This window comes from Bombus vancouverensis, chromosome 17 (assembly GCF_051014615.1).
Source record: "Bombus vancouverensis nearcticus chromosome 17, iyBomVanc1_principal, whole genome shotgun sequence".
In the NCBI taxonomy this organism is placed as follows: Eukaryota; Metazoa; Arthropoda; class Insecta; order Hymenoptera; family Apidae; genus Bombus; species Bombus vancouverensis.
In genome coordinates this window covers 6,936,538-6,958,526 of record NC_134927.1, presented here as the reverse complement: position 1 = coordinate 6,958,526, position 21,989 = coordinate 6,936,538, and the positions used below count along the sequence as shown (strand labels likewise).

The 21,989-nt window shown below is 27.9% G+C and overlaps 7 protein-coding genes across 26 annotated transcripts; 4 read left to right on the top strand and 3 right to left on the bottom strand.

Moving 5' to 3' along the window:
• Nucleotide 1: 1 nt before the first annotated feature.
• Nucleotides 2–1,005, bottom strand: ND-18 (NADH:ubiquinone oxidoreductase subunit 18). Of its 2 annotated transcripts, none has more exons than XM_033349810.2 (3): nucleotides 865–1,005; nucleotides 362–691; nucleotides 2–292 (listed from the first exon to the last, which is right to left on the bottom strand). In XM_033349810.2, exons 1-3 carry the CDS (start codon nucleotides 918–920, stop codon nucleotides 115–117), a joined length of 564 nt encoding a protein of 187 aa, XP_033205701.1. In that variant the 5' UTR covers nucleotides 921–1,005; the 3' UTR covers nucleotides 2–114. The 2 variants fall into 2 exon arrangements, with proteins under 2 accessions (XP_033205701.1, XP_033205700.1); XM_033349809.2 differs by having other exon boundaries at nucleotides 790–924.
• Nucleotides 1,006–1,092: 87 nt separating this feature from the next.
• Nucleotides 1,093–3,975, top strand: LOC117166116 (exosome complex component MTR3). Of its 7 annotated transcripts, none has more exons than XM_076626015.1 (6): nucleotides 1,260–1,391; nucleotides 1,487–1,528; nucleotides 1,742–1,961; nucleotides 2,548–2,801; nucleotides 3,367–3,513; nucleotides 3,618–3,975. In XM_076626015.1, the coding sequence occupies exons 3-6, from the start codon at nucleotides 1,814–1,816 to the stop codon at nucleotides 3,888–3,890; spliced, it is 822 nt and encodes a 273-aa protein (XP_076482130.1). In that variant the 5' UTR covers nucleotides 1,260–1,391; nucleotides 1,487–1,528; nucleotides 1,742–1,813; the 3' UTR covers nucleotides 3,891–3,975. The 7 variants fall into 7 exon arrangements, with proteins under 7 accessions (XP_076482132.1, XP_076482130.1, XP_076482129.1 ...); XM_076626014.1 differs by having other exon boundaries at nucleotides 1,487–1,639; XM_076626017.1 differs by lacking the exons at nucleotides 1,260–1,391; nucleotides 1,487–1,528 and adding an exon at nucleotides 1,093–1,219.
• Nucleotides 3,677–6,298, bottom strand: Tbp (TATA binding protein). 2 transcript variants are annotated; one of them, XM_033349806.2, is made up of 6 exons: nucleotides 5,604–6,298; nucleotides 5,394–5,524; nucleotides 5,091–5,334; nucleotides 4,820–5,018; nucleotides 4,581–4,710; nucleotides 3,677–4,360 (listed from the first exon to the last, which is right to left on the bottom strand). In XM_033349806.2, exons 1-5 carry the CDS (start codon nucleotides 5,895–5,897, stop codon nucleotides 4,634–4,636), a joined length of 945 nt encoding a protein of 314 aa, XP_033205697.1. In that variant the 5' UTR covers nucleotides 5,898–6,298; the 3' UTR covers nucleotides 3,677–4,360; nucleotides 4,581–4,633. The 2 variants fall into 2 exon arrangements, with proteins under 2 accessions (XP_033205697.1, XP_033205698.1); XM_033349807.2 differs by having other exon boundaries at nucleotides 3,677–4,363; nucleotides 5,604–6,278.
• Nucleotides 6,299–6,389: 91 nt separating this feature from the next.
• On the top strand, nucleotides 6,390–10,375 carry LOC117166114 (asparagine--tRNA ligase). 6 transcript variants are annotated; one of them, XM_076626009.1, is made up of 11 exons: nucleotides 6,390–6,501; nucleotides 7,196–7,356; nucleotides 7,656–7,805; nucleotides 7,929–8,339; nucleotides 8,431–8,588; nucleotides 8,653–8,796; nucleotides 8,907–9,055; nucleotides 9,157–9,285; nucleotides 9,369–9,618; nucleotides 9,734–9,997; nucleotides 10,078–10,375. In XM_076626009.1, exons 3-11 carry the CDS (start codon nucleotides 7,772–7,774, stop codon nucleotides 10,207–10,209), a joined length of 1,671 nt encoding a protein of 556 aa, XP_076482124.1. In that variant the 5' UTR covers nucleotides 6,390–6,501; nucleotides 7,196–7,356; nucleotides 7,656–7,771; the 3' UTR covers nucleotides 10,210–10,375. The 6 variants fall into 6 exon arrangements, with proteins under 6 accessions (XP_076482124.1, XP_076482122.1, XP_076482125.1 ...); XM_076626010.1 differs by lacking the exon at nucleotides 6,390–6,501 and adding an exon at nucleotides 6,940–7,104; XM_076626008.1 differs by lacking the exon at nucleotides 6,390–6,501 and adding an exon at nucleotides 6,940–7,141.
• Nucleotides 10,376–10,590: 215 nt separating this feature from the next.
• On the bottom strand, nucleotides 10,591–18,189 carry LOC117166113 (cilia- and flagella-associated protein 44). Of its 4 annotated transcripts, XM_076626004.1 has the most exons (27): nucleotides 17,987–18,189; nucleotides 17,746–17,908; nucleotides 17,531–17,670; nucleotides 17,433–17,461; nucleotides 17,167–17,351; nucleotides 16,946–17,090; nucleotides 16,673–16,863; nucleotides 16,365–16,607; nucleotides 16,124–16,302; nucleotides 15,926–16,064; nucleotides 15,584–15,857; nucleotides 15,262–15,502; nucleotides 14,920–15,190; nucleotides 14,674–14,837; nucleotides 14,161–14,373; nucleotides 13,971–14,077; nucleotides 13,848–13,902; nucleotides 13,547–13,727; nucleotides 13,291–13,476; nucleotides 13,035–13,232; nucleotides 12,404–12,940; nucleotides 12,144–12,315; nucleotides 11,730–12,028; nucleotides 11,452–11,648; nucleotides 11,177–11,394; nucleotides 10,954–11,096; nucleotides 10,591–10,860 (listed from the first exon to the last, which is right to left on the bottom strand). In XM_076626004.1, exons 1-27 carry the CDS (start codon nucleotides 18,187–18,189, stop codon nucleotides 10,705–10,707), a joined length of 5,229 nt encoding a protein of 1,742 aa, XP_076482119.1. In that variant the 3' UTR covers nucleotides 10,591–10,704. The 4 variants fall into 4 exon arrangements, with proteins under 4 accessions (XP_076482119.1, XP_076482117.1, XP_076482118.1 ...); XM_076626002.1 differs by having other exon boundaries at nucleotides 17,167–17,461; XM_076626003.1 differs by lacking the exon at nucleotides 13,848–13,902 and having other exon boundaries at nucleotides 13,967–14,077; nucleotides 17,167–17,461.
• Nucleotides 18,190–18,334: 145 nt separating this feature from the next.
• Nucleotides 18,335–19,550, top strand: AP-2sigma (adaptor protein complex 2, sigma subunit). Of its 2 annotated transcripts, none has more exons than XM_033349813.2 (4): nucleotides 18,335–18,473; nucleotides 18,644–18,793; nucleotides 18,857–19,030; nucleotides 19,105–19,550. In XM_033349813.2, the coding sequence occupies exons 1-4, from the start codon at nucleotides 18,471–18,473 to the stop codon at nucleotides 19,204–19,206; spliced, it is 429 nt and encodes a 142-aa protein (XP_033205704.1). In that variant the 5' UTR covers nucleotides 18,335–18,470; the 3' UTR covers nucleotides 19,207–19,550. The 2 variants fall into 2 exon arrangements, with proteins under 2 accessions (XP_033205704.1, XP_076482134.1); XM_076626019.1 differs by having other exon boundaries at nucleotides 18,409–18,503.
• Nucleotides 19,551–20,128: 578 nt separating this feature from the next.
• Nucleotides 20,129–21,973, top strand: LOC117165999 (Heparan sulfate 2-O-sulfotransferase). 3 transcript variants are annotated; one of them, XM_076626090.1, is made up of 8 exons: nucleotides 20,168–20,186; nucleotides 20,281–20,563; nucleotides 20,682–20,908; nucleotides 20,979–21,064; nucleotides 21,134–21,272; nucleotides 21,352–21,449; nucleotides 21,511–21,668; nucleotides 21,743–21,973. In XM_076626090.1, exons 2-8 carry the CDS (start codon nucleotides 20,452–20,454, stop codon nucleotides 21,952–21,954), a joined length of 1,032 nt encoding a protein of 343 aa, XP_076482205.1. In that variant the 5' UTR covers nucleotides 20,168–20,186; nucleotides 20,281–20,451; the 3' UTR covers nucleotides 21,955–21,973. The 3 variants fall into 3 exon arrangements, with proteins under 3 accessions (XP_033205451.1, XP_076482205.1, XP_033205449.1); XM_033349560.2 differs by lacking the exons at nucleotides 20,168–20,186; nucleotides 20,281–20,563 and adding an exon at nucleotides 20,129–20,153; XM_033349558.2 differs by lacking the exon at nucleotides 20,168–20,186 and having other exon boundaries at nucleotides 20,205–20,563.
• The last annotated feature ends 16 nt before the right edge of the window (nucleotides 21,974–21,989 follow it).

Here is a 21,989-nt window from a genome sequence, read left to right as displayed (position 1 = left end):
GTTATGTTAGTCTAAAAAAATTTATTTGTGGTCTAAAACTTTACATACAACAATTAAATATATAATAATTTGGAACTATTCATTGAACTATAATCATTATTCTCTAATAAATTTTTATTTGGTCGAAACTCTAGTACGCTTGTTCCATGAAAAGTTGGTACCATAACTACGAGGCTTGGGACTATTAACATTTGGTTTCTGAATATAATATTCCCATCCCATCTTATTGCAATGTGCAATAGCTTCTTCCTTTGTAGTAAATGCTACCTGAACATTAGACAAAGGGTCTCCACTATGAAGCAAAATGTATCATTAATTAAAGTTTCTATAAGTAAAGTTTAATATATTATATCATACTGACGTGGAAGTCCATCCCATAAGAGGATTCTCCCAACGTTCACGTGTATCAAAGTCCAATTGCCAGTAATTTATGTTATTTGTTCCAGATTGCATAGCATTTTTTGCAGGACAATAAATACGTACTCTACGAGTCTTTATATGAGTTTCTGGAACTCCTGAACAACTACCAACATCTTCACATTCTGATACAACAATTAATGCTTCTTCCCTAGCTTTTTGAGCCAACAGTTCTTCTTCAGATATCAAGTCAGTTCTGGGTCTTTTTGATACTGTTATTTCACTTTTTGGTTTAGTATCTGTACCTGTATTTGCGAAAAATCTTCTCGTTAATCTGTAAACCAAATTAAAAAGAATTGATTTTGTTTTTTTCCAAGTCTCCTAATTGTAAGATTATATTTACGTGTAGATGTAACTATAAAATGTTATTACGTATAACTCTTTTTAATTGTCTTATTTTCAACAAAAAAGGAAACAAAAGAGGAAACATCATGGAACACAACCAACCCATATCTTGCAGAATTACTGCCTGAAGATAATAACGATAATATACGAAGTACCATTTTGAATAATACAGGTTAAGGTGGTACACTTAATATTGTTGTAGTAGTTCGGCTAACTAAGAAAACTCTTGTTGAGTATTGAGTTTTTACGCATGCGTTAACATATGCAAAAAATACTAGTATGCAATAAATATTTGTAATTTTACAAAAATACTTCGCACTACGATATTATAAAAATACTGTACTTCAATATCATTTAACATTAAAAGACAATAGTACTTTTGTGCATCAATAGATTATTTCTGATATCAATTTCACTTGACTCTATATCCCCACTTCAGGAGATGCGCAATAGAAATGTACGTATAGTTACGAATGGCGAATTGAAATTACGAGTAGAAGCACCGACGACTAAAGGTTCAGAATAGACGTGATAATCGACGCTCTTTTGTGTACCATGTACCACGCTTTCGAATTCGCTTTTTAAGAAAACTTATTTATTGATTGAATTTAAGAAATTATATAAATAGTGTATGATTCATACTTATTTTTACAATATAATTATTGTACAAACATTTAATTAAAACTAGTATAAATTAATAGTCGTGTTTCATGCAATATTTTAGGAATTAACAATCTGCAGCTCCTGTTACAATAGAGATACATTGGTATATCTTGAACTTAACTACCGCAATCTTTTTTGATTAATATTAATAAAAGAAAATTTATTTGGTATTATTAAAATTACTGAAATTGTTTAACGGTCATCGTTTGTACCAGTTAGTGTTTTGATCTACTGAAAATAGTTTATGAATCTTCATTTACGGATTCGGATATTAAGAGCTTAATAATTTTTTAACTTTGAAATGAACTGTGTTTAGGTGTTATTTCTATTTCGTTTCTACTGGTCAAAAGTGTTTTAATAAAAACAATAACTATTCTATTCATTAAAAATGCCTATCGATCAAAAACGGCTTAATGGTCCAGAAGTAACTGTGCCTTATCATATTTACTCTGATCTTAATGAAAAAAGTGACAAAGTAAAACATGATCTTAGTGAAAGAAGTGATAAACGGACCAACAATGAAATGCGAAAAATATGTAAGACTGTGAATTACATCATAATTTGATCGGTATCTACGATCTTTTCTATACTTTAATATGGAAAGGGTTATTTAAGAAGTCAAAATATTATAAAAAAGAAAATGTTACAAACACTTATAGGTATTTTTAATGTTAAATTAAAACTAAACCTAACCATATAAATGCAAATTAAGTGAATGAATGTAAATAGTAAACAGTTAAAAAGAAAGTTTAATAAAATATTTGTTAACAAAGTAGCTGTGGTGTAGACTTAGAGCATGGTAGAACTCTAACTCATTATTTGTGCGGTTTACGCTAAGGTTACGCTTAGATTTAGTGAACGAATCGTGAAATTACAAAATTTAATATACGGTTTGAGTTAGATTTAGATTAGGTTTAGACCTAGTTTTAATTTACAATTAAGAGCACTTATAATTGTTTGCGACACTTTTCTTGTGATATTTGCTTATTTAAATCTTAACATATTAAAGTTCGAAAAATTTGGAGATATGGACTAAATTGCTGGCTATTACTTTTTACATTATCGATAAATATATGCAAGTAGACAATATAAAAGTAATTGTTTACGTTTCTATTTGTACAGTTTTAAAAACAGGTATAGTTAGTCAAGCCAAAGGTTCTGCATATATAGAATTGGGAAATACAAAAGTAGTTTGTTCGGTGTTTGATCCTAGGGAGGTATCAAACAAGAATGGCTACTGCGCACAAGGAGAAATTTATTGTGAATTTAAATTTGCACCATTCTCTTGTCAGAAACGAAAAATTCATCAGCAAAATGCAGAAGAAAAACAATATAGCTTAATTTTGCAAAGGGCATTAGAACCAGCTGTGTGCTTGGTAAATATATGTATATATATTATCAGTCTTATTAATAATTTAAAATAAAAAACATAAGTAAGATATATGTGTAGAACATTCTATTGATTATGCAATTATAAAATTTTATAAGTTTATATTATTCTTTTAACATAGAATTATGCATGTAATAACTGTTACAAATTGATATAATTACTGATAGAAATGTCATTTATCTTGTTCTAATAGAATCAAGACTAAAGTTTGCAATCTAATTTAAAATGGATTCAGTTATGTACATAGTAACTTACCTTTTAAAAAATTATTTATCTTAAATAAAATCAATATATATATATATATATATATATATATAAAATCAATTTATTTTTATTTATTTAATTTATTTTATGTTTTATATATTCTCAGAATCTAGTTAATTTTTTCCATATATTATGATTCAGTATTCATAAAGAAAATATTATGATTACAGTATGTATCAAATATTTTCACTCATTCCTGGTATTAAAAATAAAAGATTGCATTTTTTAAAACAAAATATGAATATATTGTGCACATGATAAATTGAAATATAATATGACTCTTTCAGCATGAATTTCCTAATTTTCAAGTAGATGTATATGTAATGGTCTTGGATAATGCTGGTTCTTCGTTAGCAGCTGCAATTATGGCTGCTAGTACCGCTTTAGCTAATGCAGGTGTCCCTATGTTTGGTTTAGTTACAGCTTCTACTATAGTAAGTAATATCATTCAAAAAATTACTACTAAGATTACAATTTTTTCATCAACAACTTTGTTTTATTGTCTGTGTTTTAACTATTAATTTTAACAAAAATACAGGGTATATATGATAACCATTACCTAATGGATCCTACGGACATAGAAGAAGCAATATGCAATACACAACCAGATAACCAAGGCGATTTTAATCATGGGACAATTACATTAGCTAGTCTTCCACAACATAATCAAATATCTGAAGTATTTTTAATTGGCAGTATTAACACAAACTCTGTTGTAAAAGCAACAGAAATTTTAACAACAGCTAATAAAGATATTTGTCCTGTACTTCAACAATGTTTAGTAAAAACTATTATGAAACTACATAATTAAACAAAATAGTAAAATACTTAATTAAGAAACAATTTTGTGTTGTATTTAAATATATATTTCTATAATAAAAAAGTTGTATAATATATATACTTGAATATATATATAATTCTTATCTGGCATTTAAATACCTAATCAATATTACAATACATCAAAACGTCATCTAATTTTTACAAAGTTATGAACATATTTAAGGATATGGATAATCGTATAAATACCTTTCTTCACTATTATTTGCATATAATAAAATATTAGCCATCTCTATTTAATTGGAACTATACTTAATGCATTAAATAAAATAAAATTTGTTTTACACCAATAGTATATACATTATATAAATATATACGTTAAAAATCAAATTGTATAGTAATAACTACCTCTCGATCAAGGCACCATGTTATCGAGAAGACACTTTACTTCCTAAGTGGTCGGTATTTTTTCAGGTTATTCCATGAGGATAAATTTTGAAGATCCTGCTTTTAAAAGTTGTCTAATAAAGCTTTGATTGATAAATGTTTAACTTCTCCTTAAATAATTACTTTAACAAGAATATTCTTTAATTCGTTCATTTCATATCTTTAAATATATATTTCACTACATATTTTAATCATTTCTTAGATCTTTTAACATCATAGAAATACATAGAAAAAGTTTATCTTATTAGTCTTTCAGATAAAAACTAAGATAGCTTACCTCAGTTTTACCCACGTAACGCATAATATTAACGGTTTTAAAGAAAAATAAATTCATTGCTTTTTAAAACTCTTCAAAATGGGATAGATATTATCAAATGCTTCATAGATCTCCTGCCTAACTTTTGCTCCTATTCAAATGATAGTAAGAAAGTTAAAAGAAATATAGAAAATAGTTTGGAGAATGAATTATCAATATATACAAAATCTCTACCTAATAAATATACAATAATTACTAACCTGTTAAAACTACTTTTCCTGAAACAAATATCAATAAAACGATTCTGGGTTTAACCATACGATATATTAATCCAGGGAAGAGTTCTGGTTCATATGAAGAGAATTGTCCATGTGTAAGTACTAATCCTTCTAATCTAATTGGAAATTTCACATCACAGCTGCCTACCATGTTTTGTATTTTGAAATCAAGAAATTTTGCCTTTATCCAAAATAGATTAAATTAATAATAATCGATAAAAAATAAATGATATATCTTAGAATATTTACTAACAGGAAAACCAAGCTTTTGAATAATTCTGGCATACTTTCTTGCAGCCAATCGAGAATCTTCTTCACTTTTTGCTCCAGTACAAACCATTTTTCCACTACTAAATATTAAAGCAGTAGTTCTTGGTTCCCTTATCCTCATAATAACTGCGGCAAATCTCTTTGGATTATATTCTGCATTTCTAGCATGAAGAGCTATTTTTTTTAAATCTAACTTGCAGTTTAAATTAACTGTAGAAACAATATTCCTGTAACATAAACAGAACATACTAAATATTTTTCATCATAAATTAAAGTTTTTACTAACTGAAGTTGTGGTAGTATTGCTGGATCTGCAGAAGCTGGTGTCATAGGTGTCATAGGACCAGGAGTAGACGGCGCTATAGATGGAGGAGCTATATGATTACTATTTTGTAGATGTGGAGACATCATATTTTGCTATAAAGAATATAATATTTTTTAAATTAGTATTACAGATAGCATTCAATAAATTTTCGATGATTATATTTAATCATACCGGCGTTTGTGGTTGCATAAGACTTTGTGGTGTTGCAAAAGTAGGTGCTGTTGCATAGGCATGCATAGTTTTTTGTGGCGTCCCAATCATAAGCATTCCACTTTGGATGTTTGGACTCATAGCATGCAATTGTTGTAATTGATATTGTTGTTGTGGTTGTTGTGGTTGCTGCGATTGTTGCTGTTGCTGTTGTTGTAACGCATTAGGCAAAATTTGCTGATCCTCCTCTGGCTGATGTAAAGGAGTACCAATGCTTGGTATGCTAAATCCGGGACTAGGCAACATCTGATCCATTTTTTTCTTTTATGTTGGAAAATACAACAATAGCAAATACGTAACTCCAAAAAATGTTGAAATAACTTATAGGTAGACAAATAATTGCTGAAGATTCGTAAACGTGCAGTACACTTCTATAATATCAATGGTGCTCATATCTTAAAAAAATCTTAAACCATTATATTCATAGGTTATGTTCTTCGACAAATGATACTTTGAGTTTCTGTCATTATACTTGCTGAAAAAATTAGTATACAAACTCCTTACACAGAAATAAATTCAAATTTTTATTGTATCCTTGTTCTTATTCTTATTTCTTACTCATTCTTGTTTGTTTACAACTACTTAATTTAAAGATTACCATAGATTTGTAACTGCTAAGGTAGGTTTGAATTTTTCTCGCCACTAACAGAGATCAGTTTCTTTTTTCGAAATTAATTCGCAACGATTAGTAAGGAGGTGCTACGATCGCCCAATTACAACGCTTTTCCCTGTTTCGAATTATCCTTGCGTAATGGCGCTGCCAACAAAATGTAACGCTTTCATAAGAATGAAAGTAAATTAAAGTTTTATGGAAACAAATTGCAAAACCGCAAGTCTGAAAGAAATTCATAAGTTAAGGGTTAGTATTAGTACATAACTACACATAATTATACAGTGCAAATGAATTAATAATGGAAAGAAGTAGGCAAGGTTAAACTGTTTAAATGTTGCGGGCTGTGTAAGGGCGGTTTAAGAAATGGGCGATTTAAATCTATTGAAGTTAATATATTCTGAGTTCACGGATAAGTTCTAATATACAATTTTATATAAAATATAGACAGAAAGTACATAGCTATGATATCAAACCTTGACTTTGATGAAATCCTAACCTTGAGGACATATTACAAAGACATTAGAATCGCTGAGGAGTTACCTGTTCAACAGCTATGCCGAATCTATAAAATAACAATTAAAGGAAATAAATAAAGAAATAAATAGGCTTGTATAATGTATAGATATTTTTTCTTGTTATTAGTAACAGGTTCTCGCTTAATTTTTTACATATCTTTATCTATAGCATTTAAACAGACACGGTATTAGATTAGGTTTGGGATATTCTTTACTCTCCAGTCGCCTCAAAACGGCTGATTACCCCGATCAAGTTAATTTCCAGCGAACTTAAATTCAATACTCATTTGTGTGGACCAGTCAGATGATAGCTAGAAGCCAATATAGCATCGAAGTAACCTGCCAAATACGATAAAAATTCTCGACTTTGTGTACGCTTAATCTTTGAACCACTGGATTCCGCATCTTAAAACTTACTTTTTTAGGTCGAATCGTCACGTCAGTAAATACAGAATTGCAAAGAGAACGGCTCAATAATGTTTCGACCCCTAAAGTAAAATTTAGCCTTTTAATCAAATCATACAAAATATAGATATTACATAAATGTGAGTTGCGTTGCGACGTTGTGCCACGTTACTATCTAACAGTAAGTACCTAGTTAGTCACCTTGTGATCATTCGTATTTATCATTCATATAATACATATGTATATAAATGATTTATATTTGTATGTTTATATGTAAAAGCATATGGTGTACCACGAATGAATAAAACTAAAGATTTTTAATAGAAATTATAAAATACACGATGTATCGCGTATAGATGACAACAAACATACCTATTTACTTGTACAGCACATCTATTCTTACTAGTTCTACTGAGACTAAACTAACACACATAGAAAAGTTCAGATATGTAATTACTATAAATCTTCTAATTTTCATAGATTAAAACGCAACTAATATAATTAATAAATATATAATATAATTAATAATAATATAATTAATAAATTGAAAGCAAAGATAATAAGATACAAGGGAAAAGTTATTAAGAAGAAGTAATATGCCAGTGATGGAGTCTTCTAAACCATTATTAGGTAAAATTGCATATGTTTTTATAATTTCTCAAAAATAAAAGGCTTTAATAAAATTTAAATTATCTTTAATATTATTATTATTTTTCTATAAAGGAATAAAAAAGTTTCATAATTTTCTTTCAGATGCAATTTATACTTCTCAAAAGTATGGGAACGATGAGACTGGCAATGGTACTGACACTAATCCTTTTAAAACGATCTTGAGAGCAATGCGTTATGTAGGAAAAGAACCATTTCCACCATTTTATCAAGATTCTAACGAGGATGGAAAAAAATATGTGATAGTATCGAAATCACAATTTAAAAAAGCACAAAAAATTTGGGCAAGGAATGAATATAAAAATGAAGACAAACAAAAGAAGTTATTAGAGGATGAAGAGAAAAGATTGAAAAACTTGGAAGAAGCTAAAACAATTATAATTCAAGAAGATACCACTTTGTCACCTGCAATTTGTATAAAAATTCGAGATAGTATCTATCATCGAGATCAACGAGTAAAACTTTTTGGATGGGTGCATAGGCTTAGACGTCAAGGTATAATATATATATATTTGTAACCTAAATTTTAAATTATGTATTCACTTTATACCTACTAACTTAGCATTAATGTCTCACACCTTTTTAGGGAGGGCACTTATGTTTATTACATTGCGAGATGGAACAGGCTTTCTACAATGTGTACTTAGCAATATTTTATGCCAAACGTACAATGCGTTGACCTTATCCACAGAAGCTTCCATTGAAATATTTGGAACTCTCAAGATCGTACCAGAGGGAAAAAATGTATGATACCAGATGTAATTTTGACAAGAGCTTCTCAAATTTCTATGTTTCTTATCCTTTCTAGGCTCCGAATGGACATGAATTACATGTTGATTATTGGAGATTAATAGGAACATCTCCTCCTGGTGGTGCAGATTCCATTTTAAACGAAGAAGCTCTTCCTGATGTGCAGTTAGATAATAGACATATTATGATTCGTGGTGAAAATGTAAGATAATTGGTGTAATTAAGCCATTTATTAGAAGTTTAACTATAGAAAAATAATAAATATAAATTTTCATTTGATCAAATAAATTTCAGTGAATTCATTTGTTTTAGACATCTCGCGTATTACTTGTGAGATCTGTGTTGATGCAGGCATTTAGGGATCACTTTAATGAAAAGGGTTACAGTGAAGTAACACCACCAACATTAGTGCAAACGCAGGTAGAAGGTGGATCAACATTATTTAAGCTAGATTACTTTGGGTAAGCATACCACTTATTTGAATTTATACTTGTTCATTAAAACAGCATTGTATTCTTAATCTAATTTAATTATCATTTGAGAATTTAACCTTTTGTTTTAGAGAAGAAGCATTTTTGACTCAAAGTTCACAGCTTTATTTAGAAACTTGCCTTCCAGCAATGGGTGATGTATATTGTATTGCACAGTCTTATAGAGCAGAACAATCTCGGACTCGGAGACATCTTGCAGAGTAAATATGCAGAATTTGATGTTTTTTCTATAATATTCAGAGCGTATTTTAAGTCAAATTCATATAAAACATTTAACTTCCAGATATACACATGTGGAGGCAGAATATGCATTTATTACATTCGAAGAGTTATTGGATCGATTAGAAGATATGATATGTGATGTCGTTGATCGTGTCCTTAAATCAAAGTTTGGTTATTTAGTCAAGGAATTAAATCCTGATTTTAAAATACCACGAAAGCCATTCAAAAGAATGGATTACAAAGATGCAATCGAATATCTTCAAATTAACAATATAACCAAAGATGATGGAACATTTTATGAATTTGGCGAAGTACATTCAATAAAATTATTTGATTATTGTTTTGCTACAAAATTCTTATCCTTCGTTTTATTTACGTTAGCGGAAAAAAAGGAGGAAAAGAAATAATAATCTTTTTCATCTATAGGACATTCCAGAAATGCCAGAGAGAAAAATGACCGATATAATAAATGAACCGATAATGTTGTGTAGATTTCCTGCAGAAATCAAATCGTTTTATATGCAACGTTGCGCTGATGACAAACGTCTTACAGAATCGGTGGATGTGCTTTTACCGAATGTTGGTGAAATAGTTGGAGGTTCGATGCGTATTTGGGACTATGATGAATTGTTGGAAGGCTATTCTAGTGCAAATATAGACCCAAAACCATACTATTGGTATACCGATCAGGTAGGCATCATTGATTCTGTTTGTGATGACATATTGTCTTATGTTAATTTTGCTAAATTTTTTATGAACTTTTCTTTTAGCGAAAATATGGAACTTGTCCCCATGGTGGATTTGGATTAGGTCTTGAAAGATTTTTATGCTGGCTTTTGAATAGATATCATATACGCGAAGCATGTCTTTATCCACGTTTCTTGGAACGTTGTCGACCTTAGAATATAAGCTATGATGAACATTATCATTTATATCTGATGAATGAATTTGCGTTATTAACAGATAAATTATTGCAAGCTTTCAGGAATTTAATTCCGACAGAATTATTGGAAAATGAGAAATCTCTGTATTCAGAAATAAATCAAGATTAAAGCAATTATCAATTTATGAATTTGTGATTTATGTTTGTACATATCAATGTATTAGTATATATTCCGATCGGTGACCATTACGGAATGAGGTGCGATGTATAAAATAGGAGAGACAATAGTGAAGAAAATGTTCTTATGTTTCTCCTAACCGTCGTAACGATCACCTGTCGGAATATATCGCCATCATTGGATTGACATGGTCGGTGACAACGCCGAAAATCAAATAAAAAATTAGCCAATTCAAGAAATTTTATTTTCAAGAGTGCTAAATGATTATATAAATAAACCACTATATAATTAATTAACCAATAATTATACTTAAAGTTAGTATTTTTATGATGTATTTTAATCCAAACAAATTGAAGATACTTTTTTTGATCCAGTTTTAAGACTTTCTATATCATATTGCAGTATATGCTTTTGCTGTATTTGATTATAAAGAATATTTTCAAGTGCAACTATGTCAACTTTGTGCTCATGTTCTATTTGTAGCATATTTTCCTGTAAGATGAAATAATAATTAAGTTAAATAATCTAAAAAATGTAAATTACGCAGTATATTGATATATGTAGATGCCACAAAATTTCTCTTACTTCTGAGAGTAAAGTTTGTTCCAAAATTTTTCTAAGTTTGATCTTTTCTTTTTCTAATATTGTCAAGAAACTTAATTTTTCGGTATTATTTCGAATTAAAGTTTTTAAAACAATTAATCCTTTATTACAATTCCATTTTGCATCTAACAAATTTTAATATTAAAATTGTTTATTAAATTTTTATCAAAATAATTTTATAAAATTCCAAATTTTCGTAATTTACTTTCTATGTTTTTAGATAAACTCTTCATAATTTTCCGTACATCAATTTTTGTATCATAAATTAATCTTTGCAAAATAGTCTGATAAAGGTTAATCAAAGACACTTTACAACCAAATTTTTGTATCATTTTTTCTTTAATGTGTTCCTTCAGCCTCTTATTTTGAGTTTCCATATATTTTAAGTCCAATTTTATTCGTTTTAGATGTACTTCATTTTTCCTGCAATAAACCATAAATATATTCTGTTTTTAGAAACTATTATATTTTTTAGTATACTTGCGGGTTTGTTCTAAGTTGTATGTTTCATCTTGCAATTCTCCAACTCTGGCATATAAATTCGCTAATTCTTTTTTATTAAAAACTATACAATTTTGAATGCTTGCAGTGCATCCAGAGTCTAATATGTGCTGTAATTGATGAAGTTTTAATATGACTGTTACATTAATTTCGTTTAATTTTTTTTGCTTATCCAGCTATGAAAATTAAAACACTTTAGTTCATAAGTTGTTTTGCAAATTATTATATATATATAATATAATAATGTTTAAAAATACCACAAAATTTTGCAGTTCTTCCTCATTGTGTTTTAAAGTACTTTCAATAATTCTTAAATGTTTGATATCAGTATCTAATTCTTTCTGCAATAATTCTATTTCTCTTTGTTCTTCTCTGATTTGCAATTCGTATGTATATCGTTTTTCTCTCATAGAAAATGCCATGTCATATAATTGTGTATCACAGCCCACTGGGCAGATATTTTCATCAAATGGAATGTACTCAGCTTCAGAATCTACTGTTTCATCTGTTTCTTCAGAACTAGTTTCTGACGATTGTGTAATCGAATCTAAAGAACCTACAAATTATAATTACGAAAATTAACCACGAAAATTACCAAAGTTAACTAATCTAGCAAATTTAGCTCAACTAAAAATTATAAAGTTAAAAATTTTAGAAAGAAAATTTAGTACCATTTTGTTTTTTTAGTGCTGTATATTTTCTCTTGAATATTTTTTGAAGGAAATTTTGAAATTTATTATCAGCAATAGCTTTTGTAAAGTCAGTAGCAGTATCTTTAATTTTTATATGCAATTTTTTTATTTCTTCTTCTCGTGCAGCAATATTAATATTTGTAGCTTGCATCTATTAACATCATGTATTAATATAATGTTGTTAATAAATAATTGGTTAATATATAAACCATTATTATTTTTGTTATAGGGATAATAACCTTTAACATCATTGTAACACGTTCATTTGATTTATCAATAACTTTCTCTTCAAGTGCATGTTCCATTGTTTCAGATTCCCGTAGGATCATAAATTCTTCGTATAGAGTTAACAAATTCAGATTTATATATGTACTTTGATATACTACGTCTAATCGATATTCTTCTAGTTCGTCTAACTCTTTTTCCAATTGTTTGTATTCGGCGCTGATATATCGTAAAATACAATCTTGTTCATATATTTTTCGCCACATTCGAGAACGTTTCATTTCACGTTCCCAGGTAGTTTGAACAGAGTCATTTATATTAAGATTTCGAATTAAATCGCCAGCTATGGATGAATGATCCTTTATTTTCATTTGTGAAGCAGAAATAAGAATATAGAGACTTTCTTGTCCTTTGTGAAAGATAGCTTTATCATCACAATATAATACTTCATGTTCTAAATCAGAATGATCTATTAATTGATCTATAATTAATGATTGCCTTTGGCGTTTTACTTGTTGCACCTTTTCCGACATAGATACATATTTCTGAAGCTATAATGGTATTAATATAAAAAGGGATCTTACATAAATTTAGTTACAAGTAATCATTAATTATACCTAACTAACTAAAAAAAATATAACTAACTTCAAGATTATGTTCAGGAAATTCAATATCAAAATACAGTTTTGGTGGATGTGGTAAAGGTTTTATATTTTTTAATGGAATTTCTGTGTGAATTTTTTTAAGAACTTCTGTTAATTTAGTAACTTCTTTCTGCATCTTTTCTTTTTTCAATGCGATCGTTTTCAGTTTTGTATTAAAGTTCTCTCGCAAATGATGAAGCTATAAAAAATAATTATGTCAAAAACTACTCTAACATTGAATTTTTTATCAATTTTACCTTATCTCTACAATCTATAAGTTGTTTATATTTTATGGCGGCAGTTTCTTTTTTCTTCATTAAACTAAAGTCTACATTCATTTTCAAATTGTATTCACCAATGGATTGTTTCGCCTTTTCAAGGAAAACTGCATCTTCCAAACGACTTTTAACTAAATTTGGCTTTTTTGCATGTAGTTTCTGCCACTATATATAACATATTTTTGAAAGATACACATTACTTTTATTGTGATCTTTTCTATAGTAAATTACTTACTTCCTTCTGTCGTTCAATCAATCTAGCTTCCTTTTCCTTGTACTTTAACAACATTCGATTAATTTGTAACCCTAATCCAGATGATAAATCGCTAAAATCTTCAGCTAAAAGTCCTTCCAAATATTGTATTTCTTGTTCTTCTGATTTCTGTTTGTCTTCCTTAACCTGTTCTTGCATTATTCTATAATTTATTAATAAAATGCGTATGAAAAGAGTAAAATATCTTTAAATAATTTACATGACTAAGAATTAGTCAATTAATAATAGTTCATGCAAATATTATAAATAGTGAAGGACATACAAAGTTGTTTTTTCCCATAATAAATTATTGTCCAACTTTAGCTGCAATTCCATTTCTTGTAAAATAATTTAAAGTTAAGAAACATAATATAAATTTATACAATAAAAAAATAAAAATACCTGCCTGCTTTCTGTTGCTCATCTTTCTCCTTCAGCAATTTCACACATTTTAAAATGCTGTCAGTATCTAGGTGTAATTCTCTCAAAGAATATACTGCTCTATTTTCATCTCTATTTTTAAATTTTCATAAACAACCTTGTAATTTTAGTAAACACTATTTAATGAACATAATTAAAAAAACAATAATACTTACAATATGCCATGCACTGCAAAAGGTAAGTAAGTGATAGATGTAACAAAATGGTCCATAAGCTTTTGTAATTCTAATTTCCTCTTTTCTACTTCAAATTGTAGCTTTCGTTCTGTTAAGGTTTTATGTGTATGCAGTTGCTGTTCTAAGTCTTCAACTATTCTAGGATCCAGCTCAAACTGTGATATTCGTTGTGAATGCAGGAGATGTTTATTCCTTAATTAACGAAAGAAATCTCAATAATAGACTTTAACAAGCATGATAATTATGATAATGACAGTAATAATAAAAGTAATAATAACAGTAATAATAACAAGAACAATAATAAATAAATTACATGAAAAACATTGAACCAAAGAATCAAGAAATATAAAATCCAGGCAATTCCAAATTAAACATATGTATAATTAATTATCACATTACAAAAGAGAGGACATCAAAATAATAATAATATAAAACAAGATCATTTGCTGCTTTGGTACTTTTCTTCTGTAATTAAGAAAACAGGACATATACCTTGTAATAATTTTAACATATTCTTCTGTTAAATCATGTATGATTTCAAGTACTTTTTTCTTTTTCTTCTCTGCAACTGAAAAAATTCTATCTTGTTCTATTTTAGTAATTACTTCTTCCAAATTTGGATAATCAGCATCTTCAATATCTTCGACACTTTCAGGCTAATTATAAATATTGCATTATAAATATTATAAGTACTAGATTTAACCTAATTGAAAAATAGTTACTGAGAAATTAACTTACTATAAAAAGAGAATTCTCTAACATTGGTACTTCATGTTCCTCATATGGTGTATCATCATTGATTTTAAAAGAAAATATATTTCCATCTTGGCCACATGTTAACAATATTTCTTTATTATAACCGAATAAAATATTAGAGATGTGTCCATTATAATGATCATGTGTTTGTAAAATCCAACAGTCTGAAAAATCTAATGGATCTTTGTCCTTTATCTTAACAACATAAAGCTGTCCATATTGTGTTCCCAAATATAAATATTTCTTATTTTTCCTAAAAAAAATCCGTAATTTTTTACTTTTATATATATATTTTTTTTTTTTAATGTTTATAAATGTCCCTACTGAAAAAGGAAATTATGCATTTCTGTGTCTATTGCATGTTCGATTATTCTACTCCTAATGGGTTTATTATGTTTTAATTTTACAGATAATGGACGTGGATATTCGTAAACATATCCTGCATCAAACCCAGCCATAAATAACCATATGTTTCCATCAATGCCATATTGTGCTATTAAAACTTTATTTGGAATTTCTGGAATATAAATTTCTGGGAGAATCATTTCTTTTTCATCAAGCTCCGCTAAAAAAATAAATAAATACAAAAAGAACAATATGCGATTTAAATTAAATTACTAAAACGTAACTTAAAATAAATAATTACTAAGAAATGTGTCTTCATCAATTATAATGTGAGGATTTTCAGCAATTAATCGTTCCATTTCTTTTCTCCTTTCTTTGAGTCTTTCTTCTTTCTCTGCTTCATATTTTTCTTTTATAATTTGTCTTTCTATCGCGGACTTCACTGATTCAAATTTAAATGATGCAGGTCTACATTTAACTAATTCATAAGAAGTTGTTGTGTATGACTGAGGTATCATAGGCAATTTTACTTCCATACAATCTCCTCGTAAGCATCCAATTAATAGAGTTGCTTCCTATTTATACGATTAATTATAATTATTGTTTTTTTATTACTTTTTTTGTATTCAATGACTGTATTTACTTCTTGAGGATTCCATGTCATGCAAGTAGCAGGTGATGGAAGTTTCACATAGCCAATAGGTGCAATTGCAGGATAATTATTAGTAGTATGAATATTAAATAGAAAAATAGTGGCATCATCGCTACCCGTTACTAATAAGCTAAAAATAAATCATATATAACAATTAAAGTACAACCATTGTGTTCATATAATACGCACCTACAAGATGTATTTAAAGACATTACAGTAATTGGCATCGAATGTGGTTTTAAAACTTGAATTAGTTTTGTATTATCCATTTTTACATTTCCGGTATTTGTTGTTTGTATTGTTACTGTAATCATCCTAATAATACCATTTTCGAAAGCACATACGAGTGTTGAACCTGTTTTTTCAATCTAAACATTTCTCTGAAATAGTATTTATATAAAACGCTTAAAAATAAAATGAAATAATTTACCTTACATGGAAGCCAAACTACTTGACTACTAGTGTCATAAAATTTATAAATCAGATTTAATTTTTTTTCTATGTAGTTATAAATATGCAAATTTCCATTTCTATCAAGCGTTGCTACAAAGGGTCCCCAATCTGCTGTATCCATATCGACAATAGGACCAGCATGACATGTAAAAAGTTTTTGTTGAATATGTTCTTTTTTACTGGTACAAAGGTCAAGTAGCCACAGTCCCCCATTTCCATCCTATTAAATATTTGTTTGAATATTGAAATGTTGGAATGTTTCCTAAATACAATGTGCTTACTTACCTGAGCATACCACATGGTTTTTTCTGGATTATCTGGTTCCTGCTTTTGGATACTCATAAGCATTGCATTTTCTATTCCCTCTGCAATTTGAAATTCGTAAATTGGTTGAATTTCAAGAAATTGTTCATCATCAGAAAGATCAGCATGGTCTATGGTCTCATAGAACCAAAATCGTATCCATCCATCAGATCCTACACTATCGCAGATCATAACATAATTTATTGTATATACGTTTTTTTTAATTTTTAATCATATAAGTTTTTGTTTTATTACCAACTGATATAATTTCTCCATTAAGCAACTCAAATTGTGAGATATAGCCCACATGTGCTGGCTCTTTATTTTTTCTACACGCTTCCAATTTGATTAAACTTTCATCCCATAAGAGTATGTTACCCCACTCACAACCAGAGACAATCTAAAAAATTTATTCAAAGTTATACATTTAAAACAGCTATAAATTTTATTATTTAATAGATTTAATGTTTTCTTACAGTCTCATTTGGCATGGGATGAATTGCTATAATATCAGAGATTTCAGTATTCCCAAATTTACCAATTTCACCTTTAAGTTTTAATCCAGTAAAAGTTTTAGACATTTTCCAAAATTTAATATGTCCTATTCCACTAGACGTTAACTGGCCAGGAATATATTTAGAGAAAGTGACATTATATACATCTTGAACATAAGATTTACATTGCAAAATAATGTTTGATTCTTTCCAATTCCAAAGTGAAATATAATAATCAGGTTCACCACCTTGCGATGCCAATAATAACCCATCTGGACTATAATTTATCGAAATGTAATTTTATACCTTTTGTAATGAAATAATAATTGTGTAGATTCATGATTACCTGTATGATAAATGAAAATAACGTTTAGTTGTTCCACCTTTTAAAACAATTATAGTTTTCATAAGTGGCCAGTTAAAAATATTTATTAGAGGGTTTTCACCATTTGCCCCAACAGCAATGTGTTCAAAAATAGGATTTTTCTAAAAATAAAATATAATAGAATTTTTTAAATTTGAATCCTTTTTAGTATTAAAAAAAAAGATACAAATATTTACCGATATGTGCCCAATACCAGTACCCACAGAACCTATTTTAAACCACATTTTATTTTCTTTTACATTGAAAAACTGAATTAAATTGCCAGCAGCGAAAGCAATAGTATTTGTATCGACTACACAAAGATTGAAATACTTTCGACAGTTATATCCATAAGAATGACTAACAGATATTTAAATATATAATATGTAAGAAGAAAGATATAGTGAAAGAAAAATGATTATTTTTTATTAAGGATACAAAAATTCTAAAATATTTTCAGGTATAGTTCCATCATCGGGTTTTCGAGGTATAAGTGAATATTCCCCTTTTTCCTCCTCTTGATTTATGTTAAAATTTTCTTCTTTTTGCTCAACGCTTTCATACTTAGTTTCCCAATTTAATTCTATGTTTTGTCCTAGATCTTCACCATTTACGGATTTAAATTTGCCACCATCGGCCATTTTGTTATTTCAAGCAGAAAGAGCTACTATAGAACAAACATGTATTTTCTCAATAATTTCAATTATACTTTATTTTAATTGAAATTTTGTTATATACTATTATAAGTAATTATTGAACTGTCTAGATTTTCTTATCAGATTTCTAGACACGAGTGCGGTTTAATTCATAATTTGATGGTTTAGGGGCGTCAACAAATGTCGCTCGATCCTGTGTATTCTTGTTAATCGATTGTCAAGTGCAGCAATTGTAGTATTGGTTAGCTTATAAAGACAGATCAATCATGGCAAGTAATTATTAAGTGTATTAAGTGTTGGTAAATGTATTTGTTTTCATTACTTCAATAGTGTAAAATATAATCCCTTCTTTTTTTGTAATAATAAAGATTACGTTTTTACAAAATTATTTATCAATTCAAACAGAATAAACTCTAAAAAGTTGTCAAATAATGTACAGATCCGTTTCATCCTCATTCAAAACAGAGCTGGAAAAACGAGATTGGCAAAATGGTATATGAATTTTGATGACGATGAGAAGCAGAAGCTAATAGAAGAAGTTCATGCAGTGGTGACTGTACGAGATGCTAAACATACTAACTTTGTTGAGGTAAATTTCATATATCATGTATCATTATAATATGTATTAAATATTGAATTTCTCATATTTTAGTTTCGTAACTTCAAAATTGTATATAGAAGATATGCTGGTTTATATTTTTGCATTTGTGTTGATGTCAATGATAATAATCTATGTTACCTAGAAGCAATACATAATTTTGTTGAAGTACTAAATGAATATTTCCATAATGTATGTGAGTTGGACCTTGTGTTTAATTTTTATAAGGTAATTTTTTATGTATGTGTATATCTAAATTTATATTACAACGTAATTTTATTTTAATGTAAAACTTGTTATAGGTCTATACAGTTGTAGATGAAATGTTCTTAGCTGGTGAAATAAGGGAAACTAGTCAAACAAAGGTATTGAAACAACTCCTGATGTTAAATTCATTGGAATAAACTTATTTAACATTATTTAATTCTATTAATTGAATATATTATATAAATGTAAAAAGTAAAATACATCGAGGACAACAAATCCTGTTAGTTGATTCATTAATTTTCATTGTTTTTTTTACATGATAAATTTAGGATATTATTATGTAAAAATATAAAAATGCTGGAATAAATGTTAGTGGGAAACATTTAAAGAATTTATATTGCTTGTTAAAATTTCATACAAGCAATGTATTTACTAATCAATTTTATTATGTGATGCATTTTGTTGAATGATATACATACTCTATCTTATGTAAATATTAAATAAACTTGAAAATAAATATGTTTGAAAGTTATAATAAAAACATTTTATATGTTGCTACATATAAACATAACATATACTATTACTTATTCTGTATAAATTAAAAGATGCATATAAATATTATAATTTTATCAATAAACAAAAATATAACTTTCGCATATAAACTGAGATTTTTTACTGCAAAGTTAATATATACAATTGATTTTTAAAAGTTCTGCTTGAGAGTATATTGAATGTATTCACAAAATGTAAATACTTGAAGCATTACATATAATTAATTTTCATATTATAATTTTTATATATACTAAATTTATGTGTTAATAAATTATATGGAAAGTATGATATTTTAAATAAATATTTGACATTGTTTGAAAGAATTAAAAATATTGAAATTACTATAAGTTAATTATTTATCGTAATATGCATTGATGCAATTCATATTTTAAATGTACATTTTTTTTATCAATGATATTTTAGTTTTAAATAGCTATTAAATTTTAATATCTTCATTATCATAGTTTTGAAAATAGTTGTTTGGTTAATACATCAATATTCGTTTCAATATAATCGACATTCGATATGCGATTAATCGATAACTTAGATTATCGACTTACGTAATAGAAGCGAACTTCATTGATGTGGATAAGTGAGCTTCACGGAGATAAAATATCAATTATATGTATATACGTATATTTAATAATTATAGTTAATGTTGTTTCTAAAATACATATAATTGCTATTTTATTATATTATTAACTAATAAAAATGAATAGTGTTTGGTTTGGATCAAAATAACTATCGTTTATCGAATCTGCGAATGAAACTGGTCGTATTGTACAGTTTATCAATATTTATAAGTTAAAAACGGTATTAGCATAGAATTCATGAAGTGTATTTTCCTACTCATATGACAAAGAACAATTAAAAAGTTAATAAGAAAAATAATGATACACAGAAGCTTTTTACTGCAATGGATTTTAGTGGTGATATTCACAATCACTATCATTTATTTAAAAACGAAACTAAATTTCCTGGAGGATCACTACAAACTATTGCGTAGGCGTTATAATAGACAATTAATTTTATTAATTCGTAACAACAAAAGTTTCATCCTTTTAATATTTCGTTCTGTTAAAGGTGATGGAATAACATAGGTATCCTATCGTACTTCCAGACAATGCCATCACGCAAGAACAAAACAATATTCAAAGTGGGATTGAAGCTAGTGAGCATTCTTACAAATCAACTTTTGATGATCTCATCATTATCTACAACAGGGTACCAAAGACAGCATCAACCAGCTTTGTAGGTTTGGTCTACGATCTGTGCAAACACAACAAATACCATGTTTTACATATTAATGTCTCTAATAACATGCATACGCTTACACTTCCTAATCAGGTAGTATTATATCATCCTTAATTTATTATTATTTGTTAATTCATTTGTAATATATGTTGAAAAATTGTAGATTCAATTTGCAAATAATATAACTGTTTGGAATACAAAAAAGCCAGCATTTTATCACGGTCATGTTGCATTCTTGAATTTTGAGAAGTAAGTATACAGAAATATTCATTATGAAAAACATTTGTTTTATTTTTTAAAATTATGTTTATGCTTTAGATTTGGTGTAAGACAATCGCCTTTATACATAAATATCTTGCGTAAACCTTTAGATAGATTTGTTTCCTATTACTACTTTTTAAGATATGGAGATAATTTTAGGCCACATTTAATTAGAAAAAAGCATGGAGACACCAAGGTTCGTATTCATAATAATAATAATAATTTATATTTATTATTATTATATTAATCGTGCTAAATCACATATATTTTTGTAGACTTTCGACGAGTGTATTGAGGCAGGACAACCAGATTGTGATCCTGACAATATGTGGTTACAAATACCATTTCTGTGTGGTCATGATCCTGCTTGTTGGTAAGATTTAATAAATTAATACAGTTATCATAATTTATAATGAACAAATATTATTTAATAGGGAAATTGGAAATAGTTGGGCATTAGAAGAAGCAAAAAGAAATTTACAAAAACATTATCTCCTTGTAGGAGTGACAGAAGAATTAACAGAATTTGTAGAAATTTTGCAAATTGTACTTCCACGTTTCTTTAGAGGAGCTTATAATTCTTTTTTGCATAGTAAGAGATGATATAATCGAAATTTTATTAAGAAATAAGATTTTTTAAATTACTAATGAATTATTAAATTGCAGATAATAAATCACATTTGCGGCAAACTACTCAAAAAATCAATCCACGACCTGAAACAATAGACAAAATACAGAAATCTGTTGTTTGGAAGATGGAAAATGAACTGTATAACTTTGCTTTAATGCATTTCCATGCTGTAAAGAAACGACTTATAAATGCTTCTCCTCAAGATGTAAATCAACGATTTATGTATGAAAAGATACGTCCAAAATAAATTTACTTTTTTAAGCAGAGATACTTTTTGGAACT